General features: G+C 36.0%; 1 protein-coding gene across 6 annotated transcripts in view; it reads right to left on the bottom strand.

Moving 5' to 3' along the window:
* The window catches only part of UGGT2 (UDP-glucose glycoprotein glucosyltransferase 2), a 188,006-nt gene that overhangs the window by 123,423 nt on the left and 48,843 nt on the right, over positions 1-15,740 (bottom strand). For all 6 annotated transcript variants that reach the window (XM_072760866.1, XM_072760864.1, XM_026003635.2 and 3 more), the window contains 5 exons: positions 15,458-15,554; positions 12,129-12,201; positions 9,938-10,038; positions 5,677-5,776; positions 3,169-3,229 (listed from right to left, as the gene is read on the bottom strand). In XM_072760866.1, the coding sequence (XP_072616967.1) occupies positions 3,169-3,229; positions 5,677-5,776; positions 9,938-10,038; positions 12,129-12,201; positions 15,458-15,554 (432 nt within the window). The remainder of the gene's footprint in view (positions 1-3,168; positions 3,230-5,676; positions 5,777-9,937; positions 10,039-12,128; positions 12,202-15,457; positions 15,555-15,740) is intronic.

The following is a 15,740-nucleotide window of genomic DNA, read 5'->3' on the forward strand; positions in this document are numbered from 1 at the left end:
CTATCTACGAGCAATATCATACCTTTTGGCCATAAAATATTATAGAGAAACTGTGTCTCCCACTTTTCCAGCGAGCTACTGTCTATTTCTTGAGTTATCTCTTGCCTTCCTAGAAGGAAATGAGCCCACCTATGTCATTACAGCTCAATTACTGGGACTCAGAAGGGAGATAACCTGAGCCGATGTCACTTAACTATTACAGGAAATTCTTGCCCAGGAAGATAAAGCTATAAATGAATAAATAACCATTTGCTTCAGGAAATTCTTGCAAACAAACTGTTCCAGGCAGATCTAGAATAGATCTGCAAAACAGTCTGGTTTGCAAATCTGAATAGTTACCTAATCTTGGCAAAGAGCTTGCTTATAAGTTTGCTCATCAAAACCATCACTTTTGTGTTGACCAATCCTAAACTACTGGGTTACAAATTCCACCCAATCCCAAATAATTCCCCCTATCTTGAAAGACCCAACTCAAACCACTTGAACAGAAGCCATAGAACCTCTAAGTAATCTACTATAGCATCCTTCTTTTGAGAGTAAGATTCTACCAAAGTGGTGTTCTCCCTTACTGCAGTAAGTTATTAAAATCAGCTTTGCTTGGTCAACAGGTTTTCTGTTGGTTTTCATAGAAGACCTGACAGTCTACACTAGATTCTTCCTATCCTACCTGGTTTTATTAAATGCATTTCTCTAAATTTCATGTTATTCTTCTGAAAATAGCAGTCAAGAATTTTGAGAAGAAATGAAACAAGATCAGATTTCTTAATTTCCTTGAATATCTTTGTTTTCTAATCACCTGGCAAGATGCCTGGCCCTTGAACAAACTCAGAGTGCTTATGAAATTTATCAGGAAGGAACTATGTATCAGAGCAAAAATTCTGGTTCTCTACCAACTCTGTGGCCCAACAGAAATCACAGAATTTCATTTTATAAATTAGGATATTAATAACTGTCATAATATACACATAACATTTAAAAAACTATCTGTTGCTAAACACTGAATGTATTACAGATAACATTTTAAAATTCAACAGTTTTCAATTCAACAAATGCTTTTTTTTCTTTTCAACAAACGCTTCTGAGGGAAAATGTGCCATACCAGGCACCATATTTATTCAAGCCTCCAGATTCAGAGTTTACTGATTTCCTCAATTCTATCACCTTTCACTTCCATACTGCTTCAGTGGCCAGCTTTGGTCATCACCCTATGGTCAGGCCATTGCACTTGTCTACCTATGAAATTCTCCAATGCAGAGATCTGGGCCTTCAGATCTTCCAATGACCTCTCTTTCATCCCCATTGTATTCTTTTTTAACATCATAAGGTCCTCCAGCCTTTCAACCCAAAATCACTACTTGGAGAAAAGCTCTGATGGCCACAGCACCCACTTTGGACAGCTAAATGAGCACAAAAATATACCAGACTGGGTGAAGCCACTGATATTCTAGCTTCCTTCATTTTTCCTCCCTTTTCTTCGCTATCCTTTCTTCTTTTCCTACTGCAGGTGCATTATTCAAACAAAATTCACTGTGAATACAGGAACTTTCATTTAAAAACAATCCACTTTGTTCCAAGAATGGTAAGACCCACTAGGAAAATTACAGGGAAGAGTAATACTACAGCTAGTTTTGGAGGATAAAAATAATTTGTTAGGTTGTCAGCGAGGCAAAAAATATCCTTCACACGGAAGCTAAATGATGGCTCCCAACACCCAGGTTCTAGGCGTGAACAAGGCATCTACTTCTTCACTATTACTGTTGGAGTTGCTGGTCGTCATCAGAAGAGCTGACGTCTATTGAGAGCTCTCTCTCTGTCTTGTGGGACAGGTGCTGTTGGCTGGCTAAGGTAACCCACTTCTCCTTTGCTTGCCTCAATTACTAGAAAAGAACATGACTTTTCTGGCTACTCTTGAAGCAAGAGATAGCCGCATGACAAAATTCTGGTCAGTAAGATGAAGTAGTCTGCTCAAGTATTCCTGGAAGGCTTTAGAGAGGATGAATGTGGCTAATACCATCTTCCTGCCCCTTTCTGCTTTGAACACAAATAAGAAGTCTAGAGCTGTGGCAGCCATTCCGTAGCCATAGAAGAAAATCATGTCTGTAACCACCTACTTTGAGACTTTTTTATGGGAGAAAAACAAAATCCTACTGTTCAGGGCCCTGTGCATCTGGTTATAATTCTTAAAGCCAAGGCAGTCCTATGTCATTAAGTTGGGCAGTGTTCTAAGCACTTCACAAATACTAACACAGACAGCTAGGATCATTTGGATTCTTTTTTTTTTTTGTAAAGATTGTATTTATTTATTCATGAGAGACAGACAGAGAGAGAGAGAGAGAGAGAGAGAGAGAGAGAGGAGGCAGAGACACAGGCAGAGGGAGAAGCAGGCTCCATGCAGGGAGCCCGATGTGGGACTTGATCCCGGAACTCCAGAATCATGCCCTGGGCCAAAGGCAGGTGCTAAACCGCTGAGCCACCCAGGGATCCCCCCTCATTTGGATTCTTAAGGTAATTTAATAGACCAATTGGCAGAATCTTACCAAATTACTGATCAACTGTGACCTATATGCCGTAGGATTCTAACAACGTTCCAGTGGTCCAAACCTGACCCAAGCCTCATAAGCTTTTAAAGCAAAACCAAATATGAGAAACATAGTTATAACTGTTAACTCATAGCTTTATTCTTTTTTTTTTTTTACTTAAAGGTTTTATTTATTCATAAGAAAGAGAGACAGAGAGAGAGAGAGAGAGAGAGAGAGAGAGAGTAGCGCAGAGACACAGGCAGAGGGAGAAGCAGGCTCCATGCAGGGAGCCTGACATGGGACTCGATCCCGGGTCTCCCAAGATCACGCCCTGGGCTGAAGGCGACGCTAAACGGCTGAGCCACCCGGGCTGCCCTATTCTTTATCTTATAAAGTAAACCATACTATGTGGGCAGAAGGTCTGGAGTACAGGGTGAATGAAGAAATTAAACAAAACATATGTTAGGAAAGATTGGCTAGAATCACAGATTGTAGGCTATATAAAGTAGACAATCTAAAAATGGAAAAACCCAAACTATTTTAATAACCAAAAAAAGCACAAATTATCATTTTTGTTTTCGTATGAAAAATGAAGATCTAAAGTCTAAAATAGCGATAGTGTAGTAATTAAGAAAAAATTCAAACAAACCTTTTGATTTTCCTGTATTTCCTCCCTCATAAGTTGATTTACAGCAATTCTGGTCAGAGATCTGGGAAAATAAATACTGATATAATTAATTTTTCCTAATGTTTTTTTTTATTTTTTTAATTTTTCCTAATGTTTAGGACTAATCTTTAATTCAGTGAAATATAATAGTCTAGATAAGAATCTAAAAACTTGAAATGCTTCATGACCAAAAAGTATACATTTCCATATGGCCGATTTGACAACTGGTACAATGGCTTTCATTTGACAAGGGTGTTCAATTTAGATGGATTACAGACTGTCAAGAATTCATGTATATACAGAATTGCTGAATCACTATATTGTACATCTGAAACTAATACAACACTGTATGTTAATTATGCTGGAATTAAAATAAAAACTTAATTTTAAAAGAAGCTCATCTACACTAACTGTATGCATGCAGTAATAAGTACTATCAAAACTTATTACTAGACACTTACTTTTCAAATATACTTGATTGAAAATGCTATTTTGTGCTATTTGGCCCATATAGACAAAGTTTGTACGAAATTACCAGTATCATGATATATGTCAATGCAAATGGGCAATTTTCAGAATTCTTGTACACAAAGATTTTGGTTAACCTGGGACCTCTACCAAAGTATGCAAGGTCTAAATGGCTCTAATACTGACTTCATTTACTCACTCTTGAAGAACTTATAACTCCCCTATAATTTAAAAACAGATGTTTTTAACAAGTCTATTAACTACATTTATTTGACTTGATAACTCCTAGCAAAATCAGTTACACATTTGTTAATTTTATGCAAACAAAATGATTGAAAAATTAAAAGACTGTTAATGCAAAGTTCTGTTTTAAAGTAAAACGTGAGCAGAAAGGTGTATCTTAAAACAACTCATAAGTATGTGATATCTCCTAAAATTTGGGCATTTGGGAGAAATTACAATGGATACTTTGATAATACAAATTTTTCATTCATTTGGCAAATATTTTATCATTTACTGATTGTCTATCAGGTGGCTTTATCAATATGCTCAAGCTTATAAGTTAGCCAACTTAGTGTCAGCACAGTTTGCAATATTTTTAATGACCAACCACAAACTTAGAGCAGAGTTTAGCAACAGATCCCTGAATTACAACTGACTTACTGTCAAAAGAGTGAATAAAAGGTCTTCCTAACACTAGAGTTATTTTATTTGTATTTGATCAAATAATTTCAGAAACAGCAGTGTATATAAATATTTATATATATGTGCATATTTCTATTTTAGTATATAAATATTGACTTCTCAAATTCTTGGCTGTTTAAAATTAACACAAAGAGTCACATCAATATATTAATTCTTAATCTGTAAATAAGTTGATAAACCTATTTTCAGGGTCCCATGGAAAGGTTCTTGTGATCTTGTGGCCAACTATGTACTATTTATCTTACAAAGGAAAGAATATCTAGATTTAAAATTCAGTAATGAAAAAAAACAAAAACAAAAACAAAAAAAAATTCAGTAATGAGTACTGTGGATAAATGTACAAAATAGTGTATGAGACAAGGAGAGGCCTAACAATCACCCATAGGCTATGATGTGTCCAGTGTAGAGATGCTCTCCAACTCCCTTCAGAATAACACTGATGCACTGTCACATGCTCTGAATCTTCGATATAAGCTAACTTATTTTTTATTTCACTGGTTGCTTATAATTTTATATCCTGTCATTCCTAACCAGACTACAAATGTGTAAGACTTTTGTTATTTTGTAAAACTATGATTACTTTTAGACATACAGATGTATTATCTATTGCACTACAAGATAGGTTTAATATATAATCAGTACTTCTGGAAGCAATTTGATTAGGTATCCTACTGGCAAAAAAGCATTCCACAAAATATTCCATAAACAAGACATTACTACCTATTTAGAATCTGAAAGGATAAGAAGAACATGAGCTAGTCATACTCTGGGCATAAATCTATTTAGAATAATACTTTTCATCACCCTTACCTAGAAAAGAGAAAAATATTCCGTCATTATTCATTACTTAAACAAGTTTTATCCTGGATTTCCATATCACTGTTTATATTTAAATAATTTTAATAAATTATTTTTCCTTTCTATTTGACTCTAATGTAAGAGTTCTATCTTGCAGTATACACACGTATGACAAGCCAAATAAATTATTTTTCCTTTCTATTTGACTCTAATGTAAGAGTTCTATCTTGCAGTATACACACGTATGACAAGCCAAATAAATTATTTTTCCTTTCTATTTGACTCTAATGTAAGAGTTCTATCTTGCAGTATACATACATATGCACAAGCCAGGATTTTCCACTGATAAAAAACAAAAAAACCAACATACAGATGAAAAAATACCCTGATTTCATTAACACTCTATCATATAGCAGAATTAATTGATATCACTATGTTAAAATGAAATCAGCTATTTTCATAAAATTTATTTAATGGAAAGAGTTCTGGTTATACTCAAAGCAACGAACTTTAACATACCTGGCTTTTACGGGGAAGTTCTGTGAAATGTCTTTCATTAATTTTATGGCATCATAAACTGGAGTGGACATTATTTGGGAAGCTGCCTGAAAACTAAGATCTGGGAAAAAAAAAATAATTAAGGAATGTAGCATAATGTCAGATCTTTATAGGTTTTCCATGTAATTTAAATAATTTAGTCAACATTTTTTACCATGTATTTATAAATAAGACATGTTAACACTCTTATACTTAATATTCTTCAAAAGTTTTAAATGGAAGGCTATCACTTATGTCCAAATAAGGTTAAGTTTTAAACTTTTATGAAGGACTAATTTATCATTTAATATGTATTGTTTTCCACATATTACAATATAGCTTCAAAAAGAGATACAGGAAAAGAAATGCTGATGCAAAGCTATTTTTTTCTAAGGTTGAATAAAACATGCAACAAAAAGTTTGATAAGAATAACAAAAGGAAAAAAGAGCTTTGAAGAGCCTGTTCTGGAAAGAACTTTAAGATCCAATGTTTTCAACTCAGTATATATCAACATTCACTTTCTCTTTCAACATGTTTTACCTTTATGCTATAATAAAAATAAAATCTTAGACTTAGTATTTGCCCGATACTACAGTTCTTTGGAAAGAAAACTGGCTTATGTAGTCAGTTTCCAGTATGTTGGATGCTGTAAGTAAGTAATCTTACTTAGTCTCGTTTACCTTGTCAAGAGTCTGACAAGATTTTATTTATTTTTTAATATTTTTTAAAGATTTATTTATTTATGATAGACATAGAGTTTATTTATTTATTTATGATAGACATAGAGAGAGGCAGAGACACAGGAGGAGGGAGAAGCAGGCTCCATGCCGGGAGCCTGACGTGGGACTCGATTCCGGGACTCCAGGATCGCGCCCTGGGCCAAAGGCAGGCGCCAAACCGCTGAGCCACCCAGGGATCCCCCTGACAAGATTTTAAACCTGAACTATGTTCATTACCAAATAGTGAAACATACTGTTTCTCTTTAATATTTCACCATGGGTAGAATCCCAGCTCACCACATACTAGTAAAATAACCAGTTTAGCATAACATAGCTAGTTTTGTTTCCACGTTTTCAGTGTGGTAAACTGGGTTGGAGTCAAAGCTTAGGAAGAGATGTTCTTAGCACAGCTTCCCATGGGATAGAGAGCCTAATGATCAAGGTTCAGTTCCAGCTCTGTATCATGTTCTAGCTGAGTAACTTTAAATAGCATTTCCTCAATCTACTCTAGCATGTTTCCAGCTCCAGCATCAGTACTCATTAATATCTCCTAATTGCTAAACACAATAGCCATTTTTCAAGGCTAATCTTACTAAGATCTATTCACAAGAGGATCACTTCCTGCAAAGATAATATACTCACTTTCTAGTCAATAAACGGTGTCAGGAAAAACTGGGCATTCACATGCAAAAGAATGAAAACAGACCACTATCTTACTTACACAATACACAAAAATCAACTCAAAATGGGTTAGATTCTAATTTAAGACCTGAATCCACTAATTCGGAAAGAAATTATAAGGGTAGGCTCCTTGACATTAGTCTTAGCAATGATTTTTTGGATTTGACACCAAAACCAAAGGCAGGAAAATTAACTAGTGGGACTATATCATACTACAAAGCTTCTGGACACCAAGGAAATAATCAACAAAATGAAAAAGCTATAGCATGGGAGAAAATATTTGCAAATCATATATCTGATAAGGGGTTAAATAACCACAATATGCAAGGAACTCATATAAACTGGTGTAGCAACTACAGAGAACATTACAGTGATTCCTCAAGAAATTAAAACTAAAACCCTCATATGATCCAGCAATCCCACTTGTGGGTATATATCCAAAGGAAATGAAATCAGGCTTTCAAAGAGACACTCCCACATTCATTGCAGCATTGCTCATGATAGCCAAGGTGGAAACAATCTAAATGTCTGTGGCTGAGTGAATGCAGAGAGAAAATGTGGTATATACATACAATGGAATGTTATTCAGCATTAAAAAGAATGAAAGTTCTGCCATTTGTAACAACATGGTGAACCTGAAGGACATTATGCTAAGTGAGGACAGAGAAAGGCAAATACTACACAGTGTTGCTTATATGAAAAATCTAAAAAAAAAAATTCAAACTCATATAGAGTAGAAAAGTTGCTACCTGGGGCTGGATGGAGGAAAGAGGAAGAGGTTGGTAAAAGGGTATACATTTTTCGCTATAAGATGAAGAGGGCCTGAGAATCTATTTTTTAAAAAAGATTTATTTATTCATATGAGAGACAGAGGAAGAGACAGGCAGAGGGAGAAGCAGGCTCCCTATAGGGAGCCCGATGCAGGCCTCGATCCCAGGACCCCAGGATCATGCCTTGAGCCAAAGACAGATGCTCAACCACTGAGCCACCTAGGTATCCTGAGGGTTTGGGAATCTAACATATACCGTGGTGACTAGAGTTGATAACACTGTACTACATAATTGAAATTTGCTAAGAGAGTAGAAGTTAAATGTTCTCACCAAAAAAAATTACCTGATACACAAATACTTCACTAAATATTAATGAATACTCGATAAATGGAAATCAATAAAAAGGTATTGCTTACTTTCTCTGTCTTGGAAATCTACTTTGGCTTCTATATAAGGTGCTCTCTATTTCTCATCATTCCCCACATCATCTTCACTGGCTCTACTTTCCACCCCTGGGTGAACTGCAGCACCAATCATGTACTGATTGGTCACTCTACACTACCGGTTAGCTCCTCTTCCTTTTTAAGCCTTTATGCTAAGATGTTCAGCTTTTTCAATCCTCTCCTTTTAGCCTACAGACTTTATGTTCACCCCACTAGTGCTAGTGGACCTTGTGATTTAAGGATGTCACAGTCACCTTAAGCGGTCCTTTTAACATCAGTCTCATTCTTCTTGAACTCCATCTTCAACCCCAAAGCACACTAATATGTTTTATATTCTATTAAGGCTCAAAGATGGAAACCTTCAAGCCATCTTTGCCTCCTCCCATCTCCAGCCTTCCTTTCTAGGCTGTCTACCACAGTCACAATGCAATCTCGCACCACATTATTCCAGCGATGTCCTAACCAGAGTTCCGGTTTCTAGTCCATTCAAATCTACCTTACACAGTCATCAGCTGGATGATTAAAACTAAGCTGATTGTGCACATCTTCTGTTGATCAGCCTTTCAAGTGCCCTATCACCTACAATTATCGTCTACAATTGTATTTTCTAAATTATGGGTTCCTCAGATAACATTCTGAAGAAGAAAGTAGAATAGTGCTTGCCTACAACAGTTGGAGAAATTGGGAAGAAGCGGGGAGTGACTGTTAATGGGTATGTTTTCTTTTCAGGGTAATGAAAATACTCTAAAACTGACTATGCTGGCAATTAAAAAGTTCATAAAATATACTAAAACCCATTGAATCATACATTTTAAAGGGGTGAACTGTATGCCAATTATCCCAATAGGCTGTTAATAAAAAGTTGATGAGAGATGTGACAGGAGTTATGGGTTACGCAGGAAAATGATGTCCCCTCAAACCAACTAAAATTACAAGTAATAAAAAAGGAAATTACAAATTGAAAAGGTCTTACAGTTCAAACTAAATTTTGATCACAAAATATCTGCTTACTGGAGGTTAGCACAAAGGCTGTTCTAAGCTAACAGTGAAATATGCAATGGTCTATCAAGATCAAAATTTTAAACAGAAGAAAACTAGTAACATTTAGTTCTGACTTCCTGACTGACTAGTCAGGATTTTTAATCAATGTTAGACACTCCTTGAGATGTGATTTTATACTTGAAATGAACCTATAAGACAAATCAGTGAACATTTTAAAAATGATTAGATAATATTAAACAACTACACTTTATGTGATTTTTAACTCTTTTAAACATAAAAGTATGATTTGCTTGCTGCTTTTTTAGTTAAGTATCAATTTCCACAAAAACATCAGTAATTATTATTTATGAAATAACTTATATCATGTTATATAAAGCTTATTTAAAACTTTTATTTTATTTATTTATGATAGGCACACAGTGAGAGAGAGAGAGAGGCAGAGGGAGAAGCAGGCTCCATGCACCAGGAGCCCGACGTGGGATTCGATCCCGGGTCTCCAGGATCGCGCCCTAGGCCAAAGGCAGGCGCTAAACCACTGCGCCACCCAGGGATCCCATATAGAGCTTATTTAACAGAACAAAGATAGGTTACCAAAATGCTACATGAAAGTAGATCAAAATAGTATACCTTGTAGTTCCCAGACTTTCAAAGGCGTCATTTCTTTGTTACTCTCAATCAGGTATTTTTGGAATGCTGTCAGATTATCTCTAAGATCTGAATATCTTTCTCTGTATTAGAATATTAAGTTATGTTAATTATTGTCACCACTACAAGCAGTATAATTTTGAAATTAACTCTTTCAAATAATTAGATATAAACTAACTGTTCACCAGGATAATACAGCATGATGCAGCTATGTCCACAGAACTTAAAAAAATGAGATGTGTATATGCACTTTTTTCTTTAATTTTATACTTTTTTCAATATATAAAACAAAATAAAACCAAATCTAGAGGGATATACCCTTGATTGTTAACATGTTAACATTAACTAGAAGGGACCCAAGGGTTAGGGCAGAATTATTAGCTTTTATTATGTTCTATACCTTTTAGCATTTGATAAATTACAAGTATTGCTTTTATAATTTAAAATAAAACTATTTTATAAGGAAAACATCGATGCTTCCTATACAATCTTAGAATTTACTTCTGAAAAGTTCCATCTTTGAAACTTATAAAAATCTTCAATAGGATCATTTTGCCTAATGTTAAACACATCCTGGTATCTTTTTTGAGACTGCAATATAATCATGTAGCAGGAATGACATTTTACTACATACAGAATCTCAACTGTAGCTTCTTTCTTCTAATTCTCATGAAATCAAGATATGTGCCATTTCAGATTTAAAAAGAATTCTCTTAAAAAAACTTTACCACCAACACAACTTACAAAGCACATTATTTTCAACAATAAAGAGAAACGATTTTAAAATGCTAAATAAAAAATATACAAAACCATATACATGGAAATGCATTAATCTTATAATTAACAGTAAACACAGTGCTGATACACAATTTTATTACATGGAACCACATTTTAAAAATGAATCAAGACTGACTACAACTGAATTCAATTAACTCCTCCTTTCTCAATATTTTAAATTACAGAACATATAAAGTTTTTAAGAGCTATACGTTGGTTTTTATATTTAACTATAATCCTAGTAATTTTCACTGCTAAAATTATTTATGTAACTAGATAAAAATACATTATTCATATAATATCTCAAAGCAAAGGGTTTTGTCTAAATCAGTTGAGTCACTGTGTAAGAACTAATTCTGAGTACTTCCTCTTTTAAAAAACTAATATCCCAGGGCTCCAAAGGCTTTCTGTAGGATGTACAATTTATTCCAATAAAAAGGTATGTTTAAAAAATAATTAAAGAAAACTGTGGATTCCAAGATTTTGAGACAGCTGACAATGGAATAAAAATGTATTGTTATCTACTAAATAAATACCTTACTTGGAACGAATCTGTTTTATACATTACATTCCTAAGGCCACTAGTATGCCACTGGGTCAATTTACTTTAGAAATATAACTCTGTCATCTGTATCAATTAAATTAGCACAGTTTCCAAAAATGTTCTCTTGCTCTGTAACAGTATCTCTGCACCAGAGAACTGACCTTAGTGTCCTTTATAATACTTAGAATATCAAGCAAAAATTAAAGCTATTAATAAAAACTATCCTTTACCTTTAACTAATTTTGCCTTTGTAATGAAACCACAAAATGTCCTTCTTGTAAATAAGGGAAAGCACATAAAATGACAACAATCCCCATACGTGAATATTCAGAGAGCACTCACCAACCATCCTATTCTTGGTCTTCAATCAGTGATGCAAGGAAAAAAAGGGGGTGGATACAACTTTAATTTCTGAACATTTACTTATACATGTATATGAAATTAAGACCAGATGTTAAAAGGTTTTTAATATGACAGTCTGCATACAGAAATTTAAGAAAATATTTTTTCTTTTGAGGCACAAAAATCTTATTTCATGCTAATGATCCAATACTAACCATAATTTTCCTAACCCAGTAGGCCAGTAAAAGATTCTATAATTTTTTGTTTTTTGACAAAGATAACTTTGATTATTTCCAATTCCTATTTTTCTAATCAAACTCATCATACTGTGAAAATTATGATTATTTTACTATTGTGTTTTGCATTAACCATATATTATTTCTGTAATAAATAAAACCAATTACAGGTACATTATAAGAACATAAAACAGACACCAGCACAGCATACTGAGTTCCTTTAAAAACAAACTTAAGAGCACCGCAATGCCACTTCATTTCAATTCAGACTCACTTTAGTTTCTGGAAGAGAAATCCTTGAACTTCATTTATCTCAATCTCATCCCTTATAGTAGCATTGGTCACTGCTGTTTCAGAAACAAAAACAAAATATTTTCAGACTGGGAAAGAACTAGGTTGTCAAAAATTAGAATGCTATAAATTCTTTGTTTTACCTTGTTTTACTTTCATGGACCAGCCCACCGCTACACGTACATGCACACACTTGTATTTCTGAGTGTGCTCTCTTTTTAAACAGGCCTGGGTCATTAAATATTTAACCAATGCTTTATAGATTATTTCACAGTCAAATTCTATTTTATAACCAGAATGATAAACCAAGGTGGCTGCAACAAATTCTTTAGCTCTCAATCCAAGCAAGCACTCCAAGCCCTAACAAATATAGGCATGCTTGCATGTTTCCAATGCCTTTAAAGACAGGAAATCTTTAGAAAGACACTAAAAAGAACATAACATGTTACTGTCATTTCCCTTCCTTCTCACCTCTCCTCTACTCAACAAATAACAACATACAGGGTGGTAAAAGGTACTTGGGACCACAAGAACTCATGAGCCCTTACAGCCTGGGGTAACTCTCCAAGTGTGCCAGGGACCCTCCAGTACGCTCCCCTTCCCTCTCTCCTCTGAAGGCTCACACCCCCAGTACTATAGCTAAAAGCCCTGGGTGCCCTGATCCAGTCTTCCTTCTCCCCCTTTTATCCTTTCATCAGGCAAACATTTATTGGCTGCTTGCTATGATGTCTGATTCCTGCCAGACACACATCAAGAAGAGAGACACAAAAGACACAAATGCCACTTGGTGGAGAGACAAATAGACAATTTTAATATAGTGTATAAAACTTTATGAAAGAAAGCACAGAATATATGGAATATAGAAAAGAGGAAAAATCACTCTTGACAGAGCAGCAAGACAGCCAGCCATCTCAGAAGTACTGATGGACAGATAGGAGTTTTAAAAGATTAGTAGGCCTTTGATGGGAGAAGAGTGGGAAAAAGGAGGAAGGTTTCAGGCAGAGGGAACAGCAGATGCTAAGGGACAGAAGTACTCTAAAGAGGTCATAAAGGCTTAGAATGAAGCCAAACATGGAGGCATCCAGGGAACAGAACATCATTCTGTACGGTACATTAGTGCTGAAGAACCAGAGGGCACAAATGAGAGGCAGAGGGAGAGAGAAGGCAGAAAAAGGGTGGAGTATAAAAAGTTTTCTTTGCAATGCCACAGTCCTGGAATTTACGAGGGGGCTTATGCAGAGCCTCTGAGGGATTTAAAAAAAATTTTTTTTAAATTTTTATTTACTTATGATAGTCACAGATAGAGAGAGAGAGAGAGAGAGAGAGAGAGAGGGGCAGAGACACAGGCAGAGGGAGATGCAGGCTCCATGCACCGGGAGCCCGATGTGGGACTCGATCCCGGGTCTCCAGGATCGCGCCCTGGGCCAAAGGCAGGCGCCAAATTGCTGCGCCACCCAGGGATCCCCTCTGAGGGATTTTAACCAGTAGTGTCACAAAGTCAGATTTTCATCGTAAGGCATCCAAACCAAAAGCACCGTAAGGGATACTGATTCATCTACTTTGGGTAGTGGGGAGGACTCCGGAACAGAAGGCCAAAGATCAGAGAGGCCAGTTAGAAGCCTGACGCACGGAAATGGAGGGAAAAACAGAACTGAATAAAAGAGTGGCAACTAGAATGGAGAAAAGATCTATTCCAAACATACGTTAGCGGGTGAAGAGAGAATTTAGTGTGGAATATAGATCACACATGTCATCACTTGTCTTTTTACATTTTTTTCACCTGACTTTTTAAAAGAAAATTCCAAGCCCAAGTATAGCTAGAAAATGCTTTATGTTACTATTATGACAATTAGATACATTACACAGCACTGCAAAGCTGCGTATAAGCTATATAGAAATACACAAAATCTGAATGTTATTACTCACACTATATAATTCCAGTAACTCTAACTGGCAGGACTTTTTTTAAAAAAAAGATTTTATTTATTTATGGCGGGGGGGGGGGGGGCAGAGACACAGGCAGAGGGAGAAGCAGCCTCCATGCAGGGAGCCCAATGTGGGACTCGATCCTGGGATTCCAGGATCACACCCGGACCAAAGGGAGGCGCTAAACCGCTGAGCCACCCAGGGATCCCCCCTGCTTTTTTTTCTTTTTTAAGATTTTATATATCTATTTATGAGAGACAGAGAGAGATAGAGAGAGAAGCAGTAACTGGCAGGACTTTACAGTAATACAGATCTTTATTTGAAGGACTTTCAGGAGGAGTGGCCAGGGCTAGGTCTGTGATCAGAGCAGAGCCTTTAGGAACAGATCCTGAATAGAAAAATAAAGTTGAAGCAGAAGCCACAGAGGAGAGCATATAAAAGAATGAATTAAAAACTCTTAACCTCCTGGGTGGCTCTGTCTTTTGGGCATCTGACCTGATCTCAGCCCAGGTCATGGTCTTGAGGTCCTGGGTTCGAGCCCCACATGGGGCTCCCCTCTCAGCTCAGCCTGGCGTCAGCTTGAGATCCTCTCCCTCTACCCCTCCCCTTGAACTCGTGCTCTTTCTCAAATAAATAAGTAAATCTAAAAAAAAAAAAAAAAAACAGGAACTCTTAACCAAGAATCATGTATAAATAAATTTTGGATGAACCAGGTAATAAAAAATTTTCATAAGAATCTGAAAACTAGTTTCTTCAGGTCTCCTCAGTCCTTTATCTAAAGCATGCAGTTAGTGCATAACCACAGACAGACAGGGGTTTGCAGATCACAGATCTAATCAATCCACTTTATCTAAACTAGCAATTCATAGGCCTCTCCCCATCCTACTTCAAGAGCAGCAGCAGCAGCATCCTAACTTTATCATAAATACATGAGACAAAGCTTCCTAAGACTGCGTGTTGCCAATAACTTTCTGAGACACTGACCCACACTGACACCCCCCATTACTGCCAGCCCCCCAACCTCACCCCTATCCCCAGGCTGGACTGGCTGGGCACTCCTGGCTGTCCCTACAGCTATGACCAGCCTCATCTACTGCCTCAGCCTGCCTTGCATAGGTTACTATTTTTTATTAATTGCTGAAAATGAATGGGAAGTCACCAGATAAAGCAAAACAAGATGCTCTTTCCAATTTAAAGAAGTTCTTGAGAGCACAATATCAAATATATTTCTTTCAGATTAAAGTCAAATTCTAAACTAAGGAGAAACAGGGTCTACTCCATCTCCAGCTTCAAATTAACATGTGTAAGACTATAGTCATTAAGTTTTCTTAAAAGTACGCAAGCCTGCCAATTTTTATTCTACTCAAGTACAGACAGTAAACTTACTTTTGACTTGGGTATCATCCAAAGCTTTGTATTCTGTACTTTTAATTGCTAGCTCCACACCGTAGCCAGATAAGTACATTTTCTGTGAGACTGGTTTCTGTTCCAACACAATTTAGTTTTTAAAAAAGAGAAAATATTTTGTTAAATAACTTCTTTTAAATTCAGCACATTTGTGTATTAGGACATTAGGGTAAATTACTAATATCATTTTTTTTAATCACTGTGAAATATTATTTGGGGGCTATTTATACTCTAGCTAGTATATCAAGGACCCAGAATTTGG

The sequence above is a fragment of the Vulpes vulpes genome, chromosome 6 (genome assembly GCF_048418805.1).
Source record: "Vulpes vulpes isolate BD-2025 chromosome 6, VulVul3, whole genome shotgun sequence".
NCBI classification, from domain to species: domain Eukaryota; kingdom Metazoa; phylum Chordata; class Mammalia; order Carnivora; family Canidae; genus Vulpes; species Vulpes vulpes.